Raw genomic sequence first — 18757 nt, forward strand, 5'->3', positions numbered from 1 at the left:
TTTTCTTACTAGTAAAACTAGAATCAGATCCCTTGTTTGCATCAACAAACTTTGACAAAAAAAGTTCATTCTGATTCATTCTTCATTATTACCAGATTTCAAGGATAGCATCAGCCAAATTTATATTTTTTACAATCTGGCATCTGTAAGGTATTAGTAAATTACCTTTTATCAAAGCCATTACTTACAACTGTTAAGGATGTCTTATTAGACAGTGTTATCTAAAAGGGATTGTGAAATCTTGTGAAGGTCCGACTGCTGCAGACATACTGATACCATGAGAAAATAAGATGAAAAAATAACATATGCTAAAGTACCTTGTACAAGTGATTTAGGAGAACTTGCTGCATTCATGGATATACACGTAATTTCGATTTTCTCTGTGGCACAAACGCAATTTATGAGTGGAGACATGTAGTTTTCACTAATGGATTTTATATTTTATTTCTTTGGATCGATTTTGAAAATCTTATATAAACTATAAATTATAAAAGGTAAGGCAGAGTTTAGATAAGAATATGACAATGCTCTTGCATGAGGCCCAGTATGAGAGTGATGGACTTCAGCTAATGCTTTTTAAAAATGTATTATAGATAATTTAACAAAATAGAAAAAAAAGCCTTCAGCTTGAGGTATAAATTAGGAAAAGATGATAAATAATGAAACAAAAGGGGGGGAGGGGTCAGGGAAGGAAGTTGTGTGTGAATGTGTGTATTGTTATGAGTGTGTATATGCATAAAGAAAGTTGCCAATGGTTTAATAAAAAGGGGGAAAAATGCACATCTGTGAGTTAATGCAGGGCAGTCCGCAGGTCTGTCATGTCAGCATATTTGTGACTCAAATCTGAGTCAGCATCTAAACTTCATGAGCAAGAAAACGCATTCAAACTGACAAAAATCCTCCTTAAATGAGACCTGAATCCCTCTCAAGCCTGAAGCTGACCTCACCTATAAATTCCTCAAGGTTTTACCGAAGAAGAGTTTTCAGAAAGTGCAGCATAACATCTGGGTCAAAGCCATGTTTTCGAACAAAGCCTTCTTTCCGCAGTGCAGCCCACTCCTACCCACCCACAAACTCAATCAGCAGAGGTTTACAACTGGAGCCTTTTGGCTCAACACCAGCAGAGAACAAAAGATATCCAATGGCTGAAAACACTTTCTGGCAGTGGCACCGATTGAGAATCTCCAACTCAATCTGAAGAAGCATCTACTGTTGAGATATTTTTTATGAGAAGTGAACAGGATGCATTCAATTCAAACTCGACAAAAGGTTCCTTTGAATGAGGAAGAATTCACTTTTTATTAAGTTGGCTTCAATGAGGGACTGGTTGCATACAAAGGAGGCAAAGAAAACACTCAGTAGCTTTTCAAAATAATGCGTGCAAGGCTCAATTCAATATCTAAATTCAAGGGGAACACGACTCAGCACTCATCCAATTCCTCCTCCAGGTTCCCAAACCAAACTTGATATAATTGTGATTCTTATTGATCTTTAATGAACACAAATGAAACTTAAAATATTCAGACTTTTTGGCAGATGTAGATGGATGTTTATGAGTAGATCCTGAGGTTTCCTTTTTTTTGTTGTTGTATTTTTTTTAAATTTTGGGCCCATTTTAGTCCTGGACATCAAAGTAATCTATCGCAGGCTCTTCCTTAACCATCTTCGACCAGGTGCCTCCGCTGACAGCCCTGAGAGGAGAATGGGAGGAAAATTAGTCATATGCAGCCAAGAAATACTGAAAACTATTTTTACATATAAGATATATGGGTATGAGGAGAAACAGCTGCATGATTCAGGTAAAATAAAAGTCCTCGAAGCACATCAGAAAATGTCTATTTACTTATTTTTAAGCCACTTAAATGACTCCATGATCCATAATACCACTGTTGTTTTTGAATGAGAAAAATACACAAACATTTAATTTTTTTTCACAGTCGGAGATATGTCAATGATTAGCAACAACATTGTATTTTTAACACTGCAGTGCTACTGAGTACAAAAGTAATAACTGGAGTGGAAACCAAGTAAATAGCATGATTTTGATGCCAGGGCTCTAGATTGAGAGACTGATATAATAGATTGGAAGATTTTATACTGTACTGTAATGGCTGTGAGATCAAAATAGGGTAGATTGTGAGTTGTTGACACAGTTTATTATAGCCTTATTATAGGAGCCGAGTTTGAAGTTCTAAAATAAAAAAGATTTTTTTTAAATGACCCTCATACCCTTGCCAAAATCTATGTTATGTGCATTAACACAGGCAAAATGATAAATAAAAAAAAGGGTTAAGGAGGAAACTTCACAAGATCTGGTTTGTGGCCCTCTAGTTACAGAACCGCCTCTCTAACCACAGAGGAAGACTCACTTGCTGCTGTGCTGCTTGATATGAGCGATGGGAGGGGGGGCCCTCGCCGCCGTCTCTCGCTCTATCAGTGATGTCAGGGTTGAGTTTGGACACGTCGACTTCCCTCTGCGGAAAATACACAAATTCAACATTCATTTGACACAGAGGCATCCAGACTACAGGTGCATCTCAATGAATTAGAATATCATAAAAAGTTTATTTATGTCAGTAATTCAATTCACAAAGTGGAAAAAACACATTGTATTGATCCATTACACACAGAATGAAACATTTCATGTCTTCATTTATTTAATTTCTTCTAATTATAATGAGTGTCTCAAAAAATTTGAATATGACAAAAGACCAATTTAAAAAAGTATGTTTAATATGGAAATGTTGGCCTCTGAAAAGTATGTCCATCTATATGCACTCAATACTTGGTTGGGGCTATTTGACGTGAACGACAGGAAATTGACATTTCTATGATATTCTAATGTATTGAGATGCAACTGTACATGTAAGATACCGTTTTGAATAAAGTCTTACTTTGTGGCTGTGATTACCACGTTTCGTTTGGGCTCGCTGTCGTAGCTCACGCTCTCCACAGCGTAGACCTCGGCCAGCTCATGGATGATCTTCCGGTGTTGACTGTTCATCGGAGGGAAACAGTGGCTCCTCTTTGGCTGTTTCTTTCCCTGAAGACAACAGTAACTTGTGTCCATTAGAGATTTACACCCTACAGCATTTCAGAAGCCTCACTGGTCTGCTTCCCGCCACCATTTACAAGTTGGGAATGAGTGAAGATGGTATTTCTTTATTTCAACTGCATCCAACTGCAACTGCAAATCTGTTCTCAAATAAACTGGGGAGGGCACGACCACTAGATGCAACACATAACAGAGGGGTCAGGTGATCATTAACACAACATGAGAATAAAAAAAAACATGTGCAACTCAGAATCTTTAAAATGTAGTAGATAAATAACAGTTCCCCATTCTTCCAGATTACCAATTTACTCATTTTTAACCATGTTATTGTACTCTGAAATGCATTTGGCCTGTTTAATATTCTATTACATTATTTCTCCTGTTGGGTTATGTACATGAATGTGTGTCCATACATTTTCTCTGATTGGGAGCCAGAATGTGAGTTTTCTTTCTTCTGTTGTGTTTTTTTTGTTGTTTTAGGAAACATTAACTATTGTACTTTCCTTTTAGAATGAGTATGGTATTGTTAATCTTCTTTTATTTTTTACTATTTATTTGTATTTTTTAATCGTACCTGTTATTTTAACAAATGTATTTACTTATTTATATTGCTTTCTGTCTTTTTTAAATATTTTTTTCATCTTTCATCTTTATTTTAAGTATTTATTTATTGTTGTTTTAGGAAACATTAACTATTGTACCTTTCTTTTTAGAATGAGTATGGTATTGTTAATCTTCTTTTATTCTTTACTATTATTTATTTTTATTTGTTAACTGTACATGTTATTTTTTTTTAAATCAATTTACTCATTTCTATTGCTTTCTCTCATCTTTATTTTATTTTATTTGTTTATATTATTTTATTATTATTAATGTTCATAAAGTGCTCATTTGTTTTAGTCAGAAAAAGGTGGGTAGTCTTATCGGGTTGGTGTAGCTTTATTTACAATTTGACACATCTTTTGTAATGTATGGATACTGAGGAAGATGATTTGATGGTGGTCAGCATGAGCCACAAGAGGGAGCACAAGAGGTCACCCAAACTGTAATTACCATAGTGGCACAAGGGATTCCTTGTTTCCTCTTACCTTATTAGCAAGCTCAACAAGATTCTTGATCTCCTCTTCCACCTCTGTGACAAATTTCAGGTCTTTTCTGGAGAAAAGAAACAGAACATCTATATTTTTTACCCATAAAAAGAAACTCAATTGACAAGATTAACTTGAGAAATGAATAAAAGGTCCAGTAATAAATGAGGTAAAGGAGACAGAAAGGGAAAGGACAGACCTGGCATCGTCTTTGAGGCTGTCGCTGTACACAGAAGTAGAGCGGGCGTTAAAGGGGTCAGAGGATGAGTCGATCTGCAACGCCTCCGCCAAACGCCTGTTTCTCTCCAAAGTAGCGCACTCTTGATCACATTCAAGCCTGAGAAAACAAACCAGATCATTTAAACAAACATGCAGGCGACTGCAGTATTTGGAGTAACTCCACAAGACATACATCTTAGTCAGCAGGCTGAAATATACGATAGCTGCAGCCAGATAACTTTTGGCTGCTTGTTGCTGAAATGTGCTATATAAATAACTAATAAATGCCTTGCTTAAGTGAAAGGAAGAATTTACTCCAACCTTTAAGTTGTGGATAGAGAGCCTACACTTAATTTGACATTAGAAAACATTTGCTATTCTACAAGAAACAAGTGCACGGAAATGTTGTGCTACATGGTAACCATTTTTACCCTACATAGAAAAAATGGAAGCCACTAATACTGTATTATAGCTTTGTACTACTGGCCCCATATTATATATAGTTTACTTTTTTACTCTTATTTTTTATTTTGTTTTTTTATTACTGCTCATGTATTATTTTTATTTATTTATTCCTGTTTTCTCCTTTTATGTTTTGCGTGTCACTTACAATTTTTGCAATTATTTATGGAATTCTGTTTGACTACTAAATATAGTTAATACTATACAGGTGCATGTCAATAAATTAGAATATCATAGGAAATTTTTATTTATGTCAGTAATTCAATTCAAAAAGTGGAAATAACACTATATAGATCCATTTCACACAGAATGAAACATTTCATGTCTTAATTATAATGATTATGGCTTAAATTTAATGGAGACCTAGAATTCAGTGTCTCAAAAATTTTGAATACTACAAAAGACCAATATTAAAAAATATGTTTAATATGGAAATGTTGGCCTCTGAAAAGTATGTCCGTCTATATGACTCAATACTTGGTTGGTGCTATTTGACGTGAACTACTGGAAATGGACTTTTCTGTGATATTCTAATGTATTGAGATGCACCTGTAATAGGGATGAGGCTCTGTTGGAGCAGAAAGATGGGAGGAAGGTATATTGTGTCTTTCCAACCATTTTTGATTTATTTATTTTTAGCTGACTTTAAATAACAATAAATAAATCAAATCTTCAAATTGGCTGCTTGTTCGCTCCTCATTTATTTCAGCTTGCTGAACTAAAAACATTCTTATGAAACAGAGAGACTGAAAGGCCATTAAATGCATTACTTTGATTGATTGATTTAAATATTAATGCAAAAACAAAAAAGCAATCACTCATGGGGAACAGGAAATCCATTTCTATGCAGAAGAAGATTTAAATAATGTTTCATTATTGATTATGAGAAACTGCACCACTGCAGAGAACCGCCTCTCATGACTCATGTCCTCAATCATTTTCTGTGCGTCACTTTCAGCAAACACTTTACAGATTTGGCCCCATGTCTTAAAGGGGAAGTTTGGATTTTTTTTGCTAGAGGATTGTATAAGGTACTTGTCTATAGTCAGTGTATTACCTACAGTTGATGCTACAGCAAAATGTAATATAGCTGCCTAAAAATGCAAACTAGGCTCTTTTGACAAAAACAGCAATTTTACCTTGCAGAACAGCGGAGTTGCTGGTCTACTGCTGCTTTGATTGATTACTTTGTTTCTGTTATTGTGCGACTTTGGTGTTTTTAAGGGCTGGTTCTGATTCACCAAAGTCACACAATAACAAAAACTAACTACCCAATCGAGGCAGCAGTAGACCAGCAACTCCTGTGTTCTGTGAGGAGGCCTGTCACGATAATTACAGCGGAGGCGAATGGATGGATGGATGGACTTATCATTCGATATATAAAAATGGACACAATATATTGTCATTTAAATGCGTGACTTTTTGTTGTGTTGTGTTTAAAGTAATGTTGCGAATGTTTGACAGGCAGTATGAATTGACGAAAAAAACTATATTTCCCAAGCAGCCATTCCAGCTGTTTGCTATTTTATCTGTTTTGGTTGTAGTTTATTTATTTAAATATTTTTTATCTAGGATATTTTAATATTTCTTTTCCACATTTCAATTTAATGTTTAATATCCTCGAGATTTAGAAATTCATTTCTGTGGAAAAGGATGTACTTATAATGCTCTAATATAGTTATAAGACTAAAATGACATTGATACAACAATAATATCGTTTATCGTGATAGTTTCTGGGAAAATATATCATCCTAAAAAATGTGTTATTGTGACAGAACAACTAAACAATAAACCCTTTGATCATTTAATGTCTCCATTGATTACCCCACCTGGTCTGTTTGAGCTCCTTCTTAGTGAGGAACGGGCCGATGTCCATGGAGTCGCCGAGCTGCATGTCAGACAGCTTACTGGCCATTGCGATGGCTGCATACCTGCAGTTCAGAGGATTTAGGGACATGTCAACCACTTTATATTTAAAACTCAAACAGCTGAATAGGGAAACGACTAAACTGACCTCTGATATGAAGTGGCTGCCTCTGTGCAGGGCACCATTTCCTTTCTTCTACCGCAATCGCACTGTAGAGCAACCTGTGAAAATATTGAAGAATTAGACTCCAGAAGGCTTTTCTAAGCAGACAAGCATGTTGTTTTTTTTGAAAGTTTGATGCTGCTCATGTGAGGAATTCCTGCAGCTATGAAAGGCCTCATTGTTTGGTGAGCTCTTGAGTTTGGAGGACTGCCACTGAAATGTTATTATTTCATCCAAGTTAACCATTTATGACAGTTACACGCCGTTACAGTGGATTTCATCAACTGCTGGGAGCCCGTGTGTGGCTGAAAGGAACAGAAAGGATACACAGCCGGACAGCTGAACATAACCTTCAATAATTAGGGGATTTGACACATTCATAAAACTAAATTTATTGACAAAGTCATTTTTCATCAGGGTAATAACATTTTAAACTGAGGAGAAACTTTCGATGATGGGAAAATGGGCCTTAACTCCCCATGAATCCAACCTCGATGTAACAACCACCATCTGCACAAACTTTGTAACCCATATTTTAGCTACTGGAAGTCCAGCTGTTCTCAGTGGCAGCGTGTTGTACCTTGGCAGTGCAGGTTGTGCGTGGGCAGCTGCTGCCTTTATGACAGGGAGCGGAGCACGGGTGGCCGCAGTCTGGACGCGGCAGTGTGCAGGGCTGCTGGCAGCTGCCGTCTGCCACACACTCGCTCCGGTGGCAGATCCGTCTGCAGCGGTGCATTTCGCAGGGCAGTGTTTTATTACATGTCAGGCCGCAAGAAATGTCCTGCAGATGACACGGGATGTTGCTGCGTTGCTGTGGGCCAACGAAGAAAAAAAAAAAGTCACTTTAATTACAGGAATAAAAACGTAAAACTGAAAAGTAGTTATGCAAATGATCAGGTTACCTCGTGCTTTCCCATGCACCATTTCTGAGTGAGGTATGTGCAAGGTGGACACTTTTCCTCACTGTGGCAGTTGTGAAACACTAAATGAGAGATAAATGTTAGGATTCTCATTTTCTGTGAACTTCGGTTACAGCCCTCCCTTCAGACTCCACTGCAGCTTTTTAGTACCTCCTTATAACTCTTTTTTACAAGATGACCTATACTTTACAATGTTTAATGTGTCCATCAATTCATATTTCCTCTTCATATAATTTTTTTTAATGGTGTTTTTTATTTTACCTTTATTGTCGTTACATATTAAAAATTTTGATTTAGTGTCATCTTGTCAGCATCTTTATATGCACTTCCATATAGTTTGCATTTTAATGTTTTAAATTTAAGAGTTAAGAGTTGTTCTTTTATTGGCATTGTATCTGCCTATTATGATATCATCTCTTATATTTTGCATCTTATTTGTTTACATCTGTGGTTGTGGTATATTTTTACACTTATACCTCCATTTGTCTGTGTATGGGCTCAGGGCTGCATGATATACAAGGTCTGTGCCCCTTTTTAAGAGTAAAAATCAAGCACTTTTCAAGCACTTTCAAGGTACCTAAACAAAACATTTCTAGATTATCAAATCTGTCATCATTACAAAGGCACCAGTCCCCTAAAAGCCATGTTGTGTGAAATGTGTTGTGTTGAAAATCAGTTTAATTGAATTCAAGTAGATTCCCAACCTTGAAACAGACTTTGTTTAAACCCTTGACATCATGTTCTCAATTTTTGTTTGTCATACTGTAAATCTGTAAATATTTTAATCGAGAAAGCCCTTGTTGCTTAAGCTTAAAAAGCGCTCTATAATATTATTATTACAGTTTATACCTGCAGTGTGTGCTGTTTTATCTCACCTGGGTGGTCGCACTCGTGTCTTCTTGTACACATGCTTTTGCACTCTGGTGGCTTTGTGCCACAGGGGATGGGCGGGTACAGGACAGTGAGCCCACAGTGACACGCCAGCTCATCAAAACCTACAAACAGAAGGAATCAGGACACCACATCATGGCACATTAACACCAGACATAACACCACAAAGGACAAAACATGACACAGATGAGGAAAAACCTCAAATTAGTCTTCTTTTTTTTTTTTTGGAATGGCAGAATAACTATGTGGTACTTCTGAGTTGGCTCATGAGTAAATACAGTGCTGTCGGACCACAGAAAACGCCTTTAGGACTCACTGGACTGCCAGCAGGGCTCACAGTTTCCACGATGACAAGGCTCCTGGCAGCGGTGGAGGCCACAGTTGAGCTTGTAGCCGCAGATCAGGGGGCACTTGTGCTCCACATTCTGGACGGACAGAGAGAAACCAGTGACACCACGTCCTATTGTCTGCCGTTGTCTACCTTTTACTGTCTTTTTGATTGATTGTAAGACCCTGAATTCAATACGTAACAACTCTTGCTCTGCTTCTTCTTTTTCTCATTCTTGTGCCACCTTCAGATATGCCTTTAGCCTCTTTGAGTCTCAGTTGCTGGAAAACTTACATAAAAATGATGACTGCAAGGCTTCTATTTAAGTTGACAAGCTGCTGAATGGCATTCAACTTTGTGTCATTGTGCAGTTTTACTGAAGTAGTATTTATACAGATTTGTCAGATTCACTTTCATTCAGTGCTCATGGGAAAATAAAGCACCAAGCACCATGTTTGCTTGGTCTTTCTTGTAGTATAGAACCTTTTTATATCACTAAACGGAGTATCTCAAGTCAAAATGTAGAACAGCAGCTCTTCTGCCACTTTTAACATCAGTTTGTTTGATCCTACTTCGTATTCTTTGAACCATAGACTGTATACAAAGAGGGCTGGCCTGACTCCCCAAAACTGAAGCCAAAACATCTCGATCAACTTCTGGTGGCTGGCTACACATGAGATATATATTCCCCAAAGATGGTTTCTATCATCAGGGAGTGTGACAGTATGTGACACAAACTCTGGCTCCAAATGACATCACCAACACACAATGGCAGCGCGCATATCCAGGATATTGCGGTTTGATTATTTTTTTTCTTTACAGTGAGAAGTAGGGATGGGAATACTTAATCGATGATCGATTAATGTTCGTTAAGAATTTGGTAGATCACGTGAATTCTTAATTGATCGGTGTATTTTTTAATTGCAACTCACTGAACTGAAACACGGCTGATCGTTCGGTTCTTCGGCCATACGTCAATAAGCAAATGAGTTGAGAATGAAGTTGGACAAAGCTACAGTTTGCAAACTGAAAGTTACAATAACAATTAAAAAACACACAGAAATACAAGAGTATTAATTTGAAAACTAGCTTTATCCAAAACTTATTTAAACACAAAAAACATTTAAATATGCAGGATTACTGTGAAATCTAACTTAATTTTTCCTATGAAGAATAAACCCCACAGATACTCAACCACGTCTCACTTATTACTACACAACACAACGCAGAGTGTGAGAGCAGAAAGCCGTCTGCTACACATAGTACTGTATATACATCTTTTATTTTGCCCATGTATGCATGCAGCGATTAATTGATCGTTAACGTTATAATCGAGTTGGCAGGTTTCACTAATGAGAAGTGTCGTCCATCTTCATCTACAGTCTTTGGTTTGGAAAGTATAAACTACACAACAGTGACACAGAGTCACTGAATACTCACCACACAACACAGCTCGCCGCACTTGTGCCTGCCGCAGGAGCGTTTCTTGTTGCATCGCTTCTCACAAGTGAAGACGAGCTCTTCTGCAAAAGAAAGAGTCAGAAGTGAATTACCAGTTAACATAGGAAGGTGGTGGTTTGTTGAATTTGATCTGAATTTGTTTAAATCTCACCTTCTTTTTGAATCACTACACATGGAACCTCCTGAAAAGCAAACATTCATTTGAACTCTTTGGTGTCATTAATAAAGTGTGACAAATGATTGTCTGCTGGTGTTGTTTCTGCCTGCGGTACCTTAGTCTTGGAGCCACATCTGCATCTGATCGTGGAGGTCAGGGAGCAGGGCCCGCAGCTGTCCTCGTGGCACAGCTTCTCACACAGATGGATGGTGTCTAAAATAACATGAGACAAAATGTAAGAACAATGCCTGCAAGCTCAACATGATGCACATCCTGTCTGAACACACAAAATGAGAAACATTGACTCAAGATGGAAAATGTTGGAGGACAAAGAACAACCTCAGAATATAAAAGCAAATTTAAAACCCAAGGCCTAACGAGGTCTTTAAATGTGGACGGATTAAGACGTTTGATGGTTTCTCTTTGAATCTTGGCTGCCTTTCATTAACTCTTTGGATGGATATAATCTTCTCAGCTTTGCTTACTGAAATCCACAAAACACACACGTCCCACTCTTAATGTTGTATGAAATTGCTGTGAGAAATACTTAGAATCTAGTGATACACGCTTTGTCCCTTTCCTTACCGCTAGAGCCACAGACCAGGGGTTTGTTGCACGTCTTTCCACAGGAGGGGATGGCATCGGAGCAGCTTCGTCTTTCAGAGTAGCCCAGCTCCAGGAGTTTGGTCAGTGGCGTCTGACTGCAGGGACACGTCTTCACCAGGCTCGGGGAGCGTGGGCACGGCTGGCATGGGCCGCGGTGGCACACCTGCTGGCACTGGTGAGCTTCACAGTTTAGCATCCTTAATGGAGAAGAGTGAGTGTCAGAGAGTGGTGAGAAGTGTCTGAAGTAATACTAACAGAGGATCGTTAATGTTGCGAGGTCAGACCTACTTTCCACATAATTTCTGACAGGAGAAATGTCCCCAACCATCAAATCCGTGTTGATCTGTGCCACACGGGACGTCACGAGTAGTAACGCCACAGTAGCATACTAAAGAAAACAAAAACAGGAGAAAATGATAACCAGTTGATGATAACACCAAGTTGTCACGATCCAAAGACGACTCCAGGACAATTTTTATCCATCAGACTGTAAGACCCTGCTTCCATTTAGCAGTAACATGTGGTCTGAGTGATCCGGACACAAGTGGACAGATCTCAGTCTGTGTGTTCTCACCTGGCAGCAGCATGCGTCTACACATGCGTCTTCAGTGACTACTTGTGATCCAATTCCACCTCCCTGCTCTGTATGTAAATTAACACATACATTTCCGCTTGCGAAAAACCAAACGCGTGGCTGTTTTTAACCGGCGGGGGGCAGTGGGCCGGAAATAAAAGGAGAAGAAGTAGTACCGTAGTAGTAGTAGAAGAAGAAATCAACCATTCGTCGGCCCAAATTGAGATCAGGCAGCGGGTTTCCACTATACTCCATCCACAAATGTCCATCTTTGGTGTTTTTGGTCTTCTGTTGTTTGTTTACCTGCAACTGTGCGCTTTTATGACGCCATTGTCGTGCGAATGACTACCTACTTCCGCTCGGGCAGGGGGCAGCAGTTGCGTAGGCGGTCCCTAATGTGGACCTAGAGTTACATACCCATTCTCACTACTATCTGAATGTGGACACATGTGGCCTGAACCACCTCTGAAAGTGGTTTTTGACATCCGATCTCAATGCATCCTGACAGTTTTTTCACCTGTATTTAGAGCTGTCCACTTGTGTTCGGATCACTCAGACCACATGTGACTGCTAAATGGAAACAGGGTCTAAGACTCACCCTGCTGAACCTGCAGCTGGCAGGGTTGGCATGCCCCGCTGTGGCACACCTGGGTGCAGGTGTGTTTAGCACAGTTGAGAAAGGAACTGCACACCTTGTCACACTGGAGCACTGTACCCTGGCCACAGCGCACCGGTTGACTGCAAAGATAAAGTTCTATCAAATTCACGGCGCAACACCACAGATTAAGAAAGCAACCTCTTTGAGTAAATTATAACTACATAAAGATACACAGATAGGGTGATGCAAACACGATTCAAATGTACCTGGTCTTCCCACAGATGCAGGATTTTGTTATATAGGCAGGACACTGTGGACAAGGTCCAGGGTGACATAAGCTGAAGAAGAACAGAACATACTGATTAACTCAAATACTTTTCTGAACCACGTAATTATCCCTCCCCACATCCCTCTGTTTCAAAGTGTCGGAGAACTGCAGTGGTCACATGAAAATGCTGAATGTCCTCTCTAGAGACAGAGCTGAGAGAGAGAGGACTCACTCTCTATGTGTAGAGTTCATTCTAAGCTAATAAAAATGCAACGATTTTGAGTTTCAGGTGATTAAAAACAATTATGAAAACACAATTATGATTATATTCCAATTCTGCAAATAGAGCCTCCAAAATATTGCACCCCACCTCATTAGAGACAGTGTAATGCTACTAAAAAATACATGCAAAATATATACTACATTGTATTTAAGGCTGCAACTAACAAATACTTTAATTGCCAATTGATCTGCCAAATTTGCTGATTTATCGATCAATAAATGTCAGAAATAGTAACAGTAACAGAGAAACATGCCCTGTGTAATTTGCCAGATCCCAAGATGACATCTTTAAAGTTTTTATTTTATTTTTTATATTGTTAATTTATTTATTTTTTGATTTAACCTTTATTTATACAGGTAATCTCATTGAGACATGGGGTCTCATTCTCAAGAGAGACCTGACCAACAGTCCACAAATCCAAATACTACTCAGTTCATTATGAAACTTTCAATGTATGAAACATGAAACCAGTAAATGTTTGGCCTTTTTTGCTTAAAAGTTGATTCAAATAATCAAAATAGTTGGTTTATCAATGAATTGACTAATCAATTGCTTCATACTTTACAGATTCAATGTTACAGTCCCTCACAGTGTTACATCCAGGCCCAACACATTGTTTCCTTCAAAATATTTCAAAATCACAAAAGAAAGACACAGTTAAAACACTGTTTTTCTGTGATTTTCGTGGCTCACATGTTACAGGGGTGGTTGCAGTCCACTCCGCTCCTTTTCTTCCCACACATGTCACCACAGCTGTGGGGAATCTCACTGCGCTGCCACTCTGGGTTTGTCACTTTACCTGCCAGTCAGTAAAATGTGGAACAAAAAGAATGATTACCTTGGTGACAGCCTTAATCGGTTATAAGACTAAAAATAGGGGAGAATTATACATTAAATTTAATTACCTGTCAGTTAATAGATGACTGCTTATAATGTGAATTTAATTGCATGAATAAAGTCTCCACACTCACCACAGAAGCAGGTGTAGGAGGTCGGTTGTTTCAGTGCAACATTCTGGCAGGCTGGACAGCGCCAACCTTCAGCTGATTCTGAAAAGCAGCTTTGTTTTAGTATAAATACATTTTTTTTAATATAAACCTTCCATAAAGAGAACAGCAGATATTCCCACTGGCCTCAAACTGCAATGCAACACAATATACTGTCGATGCAGCAGGAACTTCAAAGGCTGAGAGCTTTTTTTCTTCCTGTTAATGGGGCCGCAGCGACTAGGTATTGTCCATCAACACAACAGTATTATGCATTACAGTGTATTATGCTGAGGGCCTGTTGTTTTGTAGCCTCACAGAGACACCAAACTGATTGGAGTGTGACTCAGTGCTGCATCTAGATGTTGATTAAAGGTCGTACCGTCTGCCTGAGAGGCCGGGGATCGAGCCCACTTCTTGATGCAGTTCAGGTGGAAGACGTGGAAGCAGCTCTGGCAGCTCCACACCGGGGCCATGCACCGGACCACATCGCAGCAAACCATGCACTCGTACTTTTCCTCAGACAGCTGCTCGATCAGACACCCTGCAGACAGAAGAGATCAGAGGTTCAAGAGATCAGCGTGATTCAGACAATTAACTTCTTCACCCACAAGAACCCTCAGGCAGCTTCGTTAGAGAATGATGACGATCAAACCCACAGAATGTTATCAAAACTATTCTGCTAAATTGAATTGTATTGAGCATAGAATGATGATGCACAAAACATCTAAACTGTACAACGTTGAAGCGACATGTTTCACTTACGAACAGAATAGACTACAGGTGCATCTCAATACATTAGAATATGATGGAAAAGTCCATTTCCAGTAGTTCAGGTCAAATAGCCCCAACCAAGTATAGAGTGCATATAGATGCACATGCTATTCAGAGGCCAACATTTCCATATTAAACATACTTTTTAAAATTGGTCTTTTGTAATATAATTTTCTTTTGGAGACACTGAATTTTAGGTCTTCATCAAATGTAAGCCATACTCATTATAATTAGAAGAAATTAAATAAATTAAGACATGAAATGTTTCATTCTGTGTGTCATGGATCTATATAATGTGTTATTTCCCACTTTTTGAATTGAATTATTGACATAAATAAACTTTTCTATGATATTCTAATTCATTGAGATGCAAGTAGTCGGTTCTTTTCAAACATAAAAAATAAAACTATCACTGCCTCCTTGTTTTCTATATACAAGTGTTTACAGGGAGTTACAGTCTTACCTGTCTGTGTCTCTTTGCTCTCCGGCATCTTGTCCCAGTTCCTCTGGCCCGGCCTGTGGTTCTGATGATGTGTTCTTCTCCCCCCTCTGTGCTGAAGGGGAGTGTGTCGTACTGAGCCCCGTCCAGCTTTACCGGCAGGATCGTGCGATGCTCTGCCATGTCCGGTATCACCTTGGACACCAGCCCCCCCCTCTGAGCCCGTTTCCTCTTGAGCTGGTGGTTTGGGTGGTTTAATCGGACCGGTCCTGGTTCTCTGATTTCGTTCTCTGGTGTCTGAAGCGGGGTTTTCTCCCTTGGTGTCATTTAATCTCTGACCCTCTACTATAGCATTGTTCTCCCTTGAGCGTGTACTCTTCTCATTTTGTTGTCCCCTCCTCTGCTCCTGGCTAAACTTCCTGGATTTTTTAGCCCTGGCGTCGAGATCTTCATTGATTTGTTCAAAATTCCTGCCTGCATCTTCTCTTCGCCAGCTGGGTCCATCAGGTCCATCCATGGGATGCGCACCAGAGTGAAAGCCTCCTCCACCTCTGTTGTTACCACCATATGGGCCAAGGTCACCTCCAGGTCTTTGCCAACTGGAGCTGAAGCCATCAAAATTCCCATTTACACCTCTATTGCCTTCTCTCCTCCCTCTACCTCTGCCTCGCCTTCTGGCTCCATCCTCTCCTTGGTAGGGGTGCTGATGAAATGCATAATTTGAATTATCATGGCTAACTGGGGGTTTAGAGCCCTGATGAAAGTGTCCATATTGTTGAGAGGGGTCATAACTGTTCAGGTTCCTGTCATTGTTGTATCTGGGCCGTCCTCTTCTTGATTTATGCTGATACGGTTTTTGATGCGACGGCCCATCTGGATTGAGGTCGGGTGGGTCTGCAACAGAAAAAGTGACACAACAACTCAGCAATTTTCATGACATTTATACATACATATATATATATATTATATATATATATATACTATATATATATATAGTTTATCAACGGTACGATATGGATTGATTCAGCATTTTTCTGTCAGTAAGCCCATACTATTCATATTCCTTATTTTACTTACTTAGTTTAATATTTTCTAATATTCAAATTCAAATTTCTTAATATATTTATCCATAAGGATTAAAAGTGCATTGCTCTTAAAAGGGTGTACTTTTATTATTATACGATATATTAGTAGATAATTGGTTTGGCGTATTATGATGAGATTATCTGTTTGGATCACTGTTTATCAGGGTGACAGCCAAAAAATGCCAAACATTATAAAAATAAATAAATTAAGACAAAGGACATTAATTAACATATAATTATTATTAAATTTCCTTTCGAAAAAAAGTTGAGATTATTGTAAAAAAAAAAAAAATTCAGCATTTTCATTGTATTGTCTGTATTACAAAATAAGTAGTTTGATATTTGTTTTCTTTTGTGCGGCCACAGTGTGTTGTTGGTTCTGTCTATGTTGGAAAATGTAATAAAATATTACTCAGAAAAAAAAGCCAAATTAATTTCTGTGATCAACCTTTTGGAGGGAATAAAATTGAAAACAACATTTTTCGCGTTCCCATAAGTGTAATGAATATCGTCACACTGTTAAAATAATCACCTAAGTAGTTTTTTTGTCAAAATTATTTTTTTTTGCCTAAATCATCTCCACATGACGCTGGCCACCTATGGTAAAATCATCTACATCCTCAGTTGATCAGATCATTTTACCCCTTTAAGATAATGGCCTATGTCAAGTGTGTGACTTAAGCGGATTTATTATGCCTAAGTCAAAATAAAATGTGACTTAGGCAATTTTTGAACATGCCTTTGTGACTTAAGCAAGATATGGTCACACTTTATTTTGAAGGTCTCTACATAAGAGTGACATCAGCGTGTCATAAACATGACATGGGATGTGTCATGAACATTAATGACACTTTGAAGTAACATTATTGCTCATGATACATGATGTCATGTCATGTTGCCTAAGTCATTTATTTCTCTTAAGTTACATACTTTACACACAGTGTTATTACTATGCCAATAGCCATCCTTTGTTACATCCTTTTTGAGTGAAATTATCAATATATGTCATATGTTACAGTTTTGGTGAAGTTTTTTGTGTTTCCTGCAAAACTTGAAAAAATGACTTGGGCGATTATTTTAACAGGGTGACGATATTGGAAAAAAGGGGGTTCAGAGGGTGACAAAGTTTAATATCGTTTATCGAAATTATTTCTGGGACAATTATGGTGACAGGCTCACCTGTATCGCGGTCGAGAATTTTAGCCATAATTTTAGATTTTGTAGCGAGAGGTTATACTGTAGCTACTACGTGACTAGTTAGCTAGCTGGCTAGCAATGACAACCACACACATTTGATACTCCGAGCTGACAGGCTGTGTCACATGTTTATTAGCTCCTGTTTCTAACCTCGGGTGTAATGTTGGCTTTCAAAGTCCACTGGCATATGTTATCACGTCGCTGAGATGAAAGGCTAACGTTAGCAGCCGTAAGGAAATCAAACGTGTATCATTAATCTGCTCGGTTAGCTCGCTAACGTTAGCTAAAAGTTAATGTTAGCTCCCGTTAGCAATGCTACAAAACTAGATAACTTACCACATAAAGATTGTGTAAAACGTTAGAAAGCAAGTTTAAGTAGGCGGCAGGGTGTTACAGTGCAACTCGTTCATTTTTGAGAGTTCTTTTTTACTGTATGGGTTTATTATTTGGTCAATATTTCAGTTACCTGAGGAGCCCTCAGCCATTCAGTTTGGTTGAACTCTGGTTGTTTCTTCTCCCACGCCACAAGTTTTAAGGACAACGGGCTGCTTGCCGAGAGATGACAGGCGTATCCAGGTACCTGGCGACAATAGTCACCTTTTCACCTGTGCTCTGGCTGTAAAAATGAGACGATCTCACTAAAATAGCAGCAACAATCTCCTACCTTCAACTCACTTTATCAACACTAGCTTAAAGCTAACACAAGCTAGGATGATAACCTAACGGGAATCAAAAGTGGAACTTCCGGAGAGTATTTTCAAAATAAAAATGAGATATAACTTAAATATTTTAACCCACGAGAAAATACTATTCCCAAAGTTTAGCCCTGTTTTATTTTCTTTAGGAATGATTTTAAATTGTTTTTTCATTCAGAAATATCTCGTTTCCTATTGTTTTGATTAATATCCCTTTGAAGTCATTGCTTCTCTTTTTATATGCCTATTGTGATTTTATATATGGGTGGTTGACGTGACGCTCAATTTTTGTGTTCCCAGTGACAAATATTACTCAAATTTGATAATATTTCATTAAAATTAATGTTTTAATATGCAGTTCATTCTTCTACATCTAATCCATCTGCAAACAATGAGTATCGTTCTTCAACTATGCAAATATTCTGTTTTGAACATGACATTTGTCCACCGGTGCAACTGTACTAGGTAGCATTACTTATCTTAAAACAACTGTAATTTAATGAAAAATTAATCTAAATACATTAAAATACTTGAATGCATGTCATACGAGTGTTTACTTAATGAATCTAGAGGATATAAGTGTTAAGGTCCCTATGTAGAGTTATTATGACACATTACATTTTGTCCGCAAAACTGGTGTCC

General features: G+C 38.3%; 1 protein-coding gene across 1 annotated transcript; it reads right to left on the reverse strand.

Annotated features, from left to right (window-relative positions):
- Positions 1 to 1280: 1280 nt before the first annotated feature.
- Positions 1281 to 18146, reverse strand: nfx1 (nuclear transcription factor, X-box binding 1). The gene is made up of 23 exons (XM_059327360.1): positions 17887 to 18146; positions 15163 to 16032; positions 14308 to 14469; positions 13911 to 13988; positions 13633 to 13738; positions 12655 to 12726; positions 12389 to 12528; positions 11505 to 11604; positions 11196 to 11413; positions 10726 to 10823; positions 10605 to 10635; positions 10433 to 10515; positions 8981 to 9089; positions 8649 to 8768; positions 7756 to 7835; positions 7434 to 7664; positions 6839 to 6912; positions 6654 to 6755; positions 4343 to 4480; positions 4144 to 4210; positions 2895 to 3043; positions 2370 to 2474; positions 1281 to 1691 (listed from the first exon to the last, which is right to left on the reverse strand). Exons 1-23 carry the CDS (start codon positions 17903 to 17905, stop codon positions 1616 to 1618), a joined length of 3228 nt encoding a protein of 1075 aa, XP_059183343.1. The 5' UTR covers positions 17906 to 18146; the 3' UTR covers positions 1281 to 1615.
- Positions 18147 to 18757: the final 611 nt, after the last annotated feature.

This window comes from Centropristis striata, chromosome 23 (genome assembly GCF_030273125.1).
Source record: "Centropristis striata isolate RG_2023a ecotype Rhode Island chromosome 23, C.striata_1.0, whole genome shotgun sequence".
In the NCBI taxonomy this organism is placed as follows: Eukaryota; Metazoa; Chordata; class Actinopteri; order Perciformes; family Serranidae; genus Centropristis; species Centropristis striata.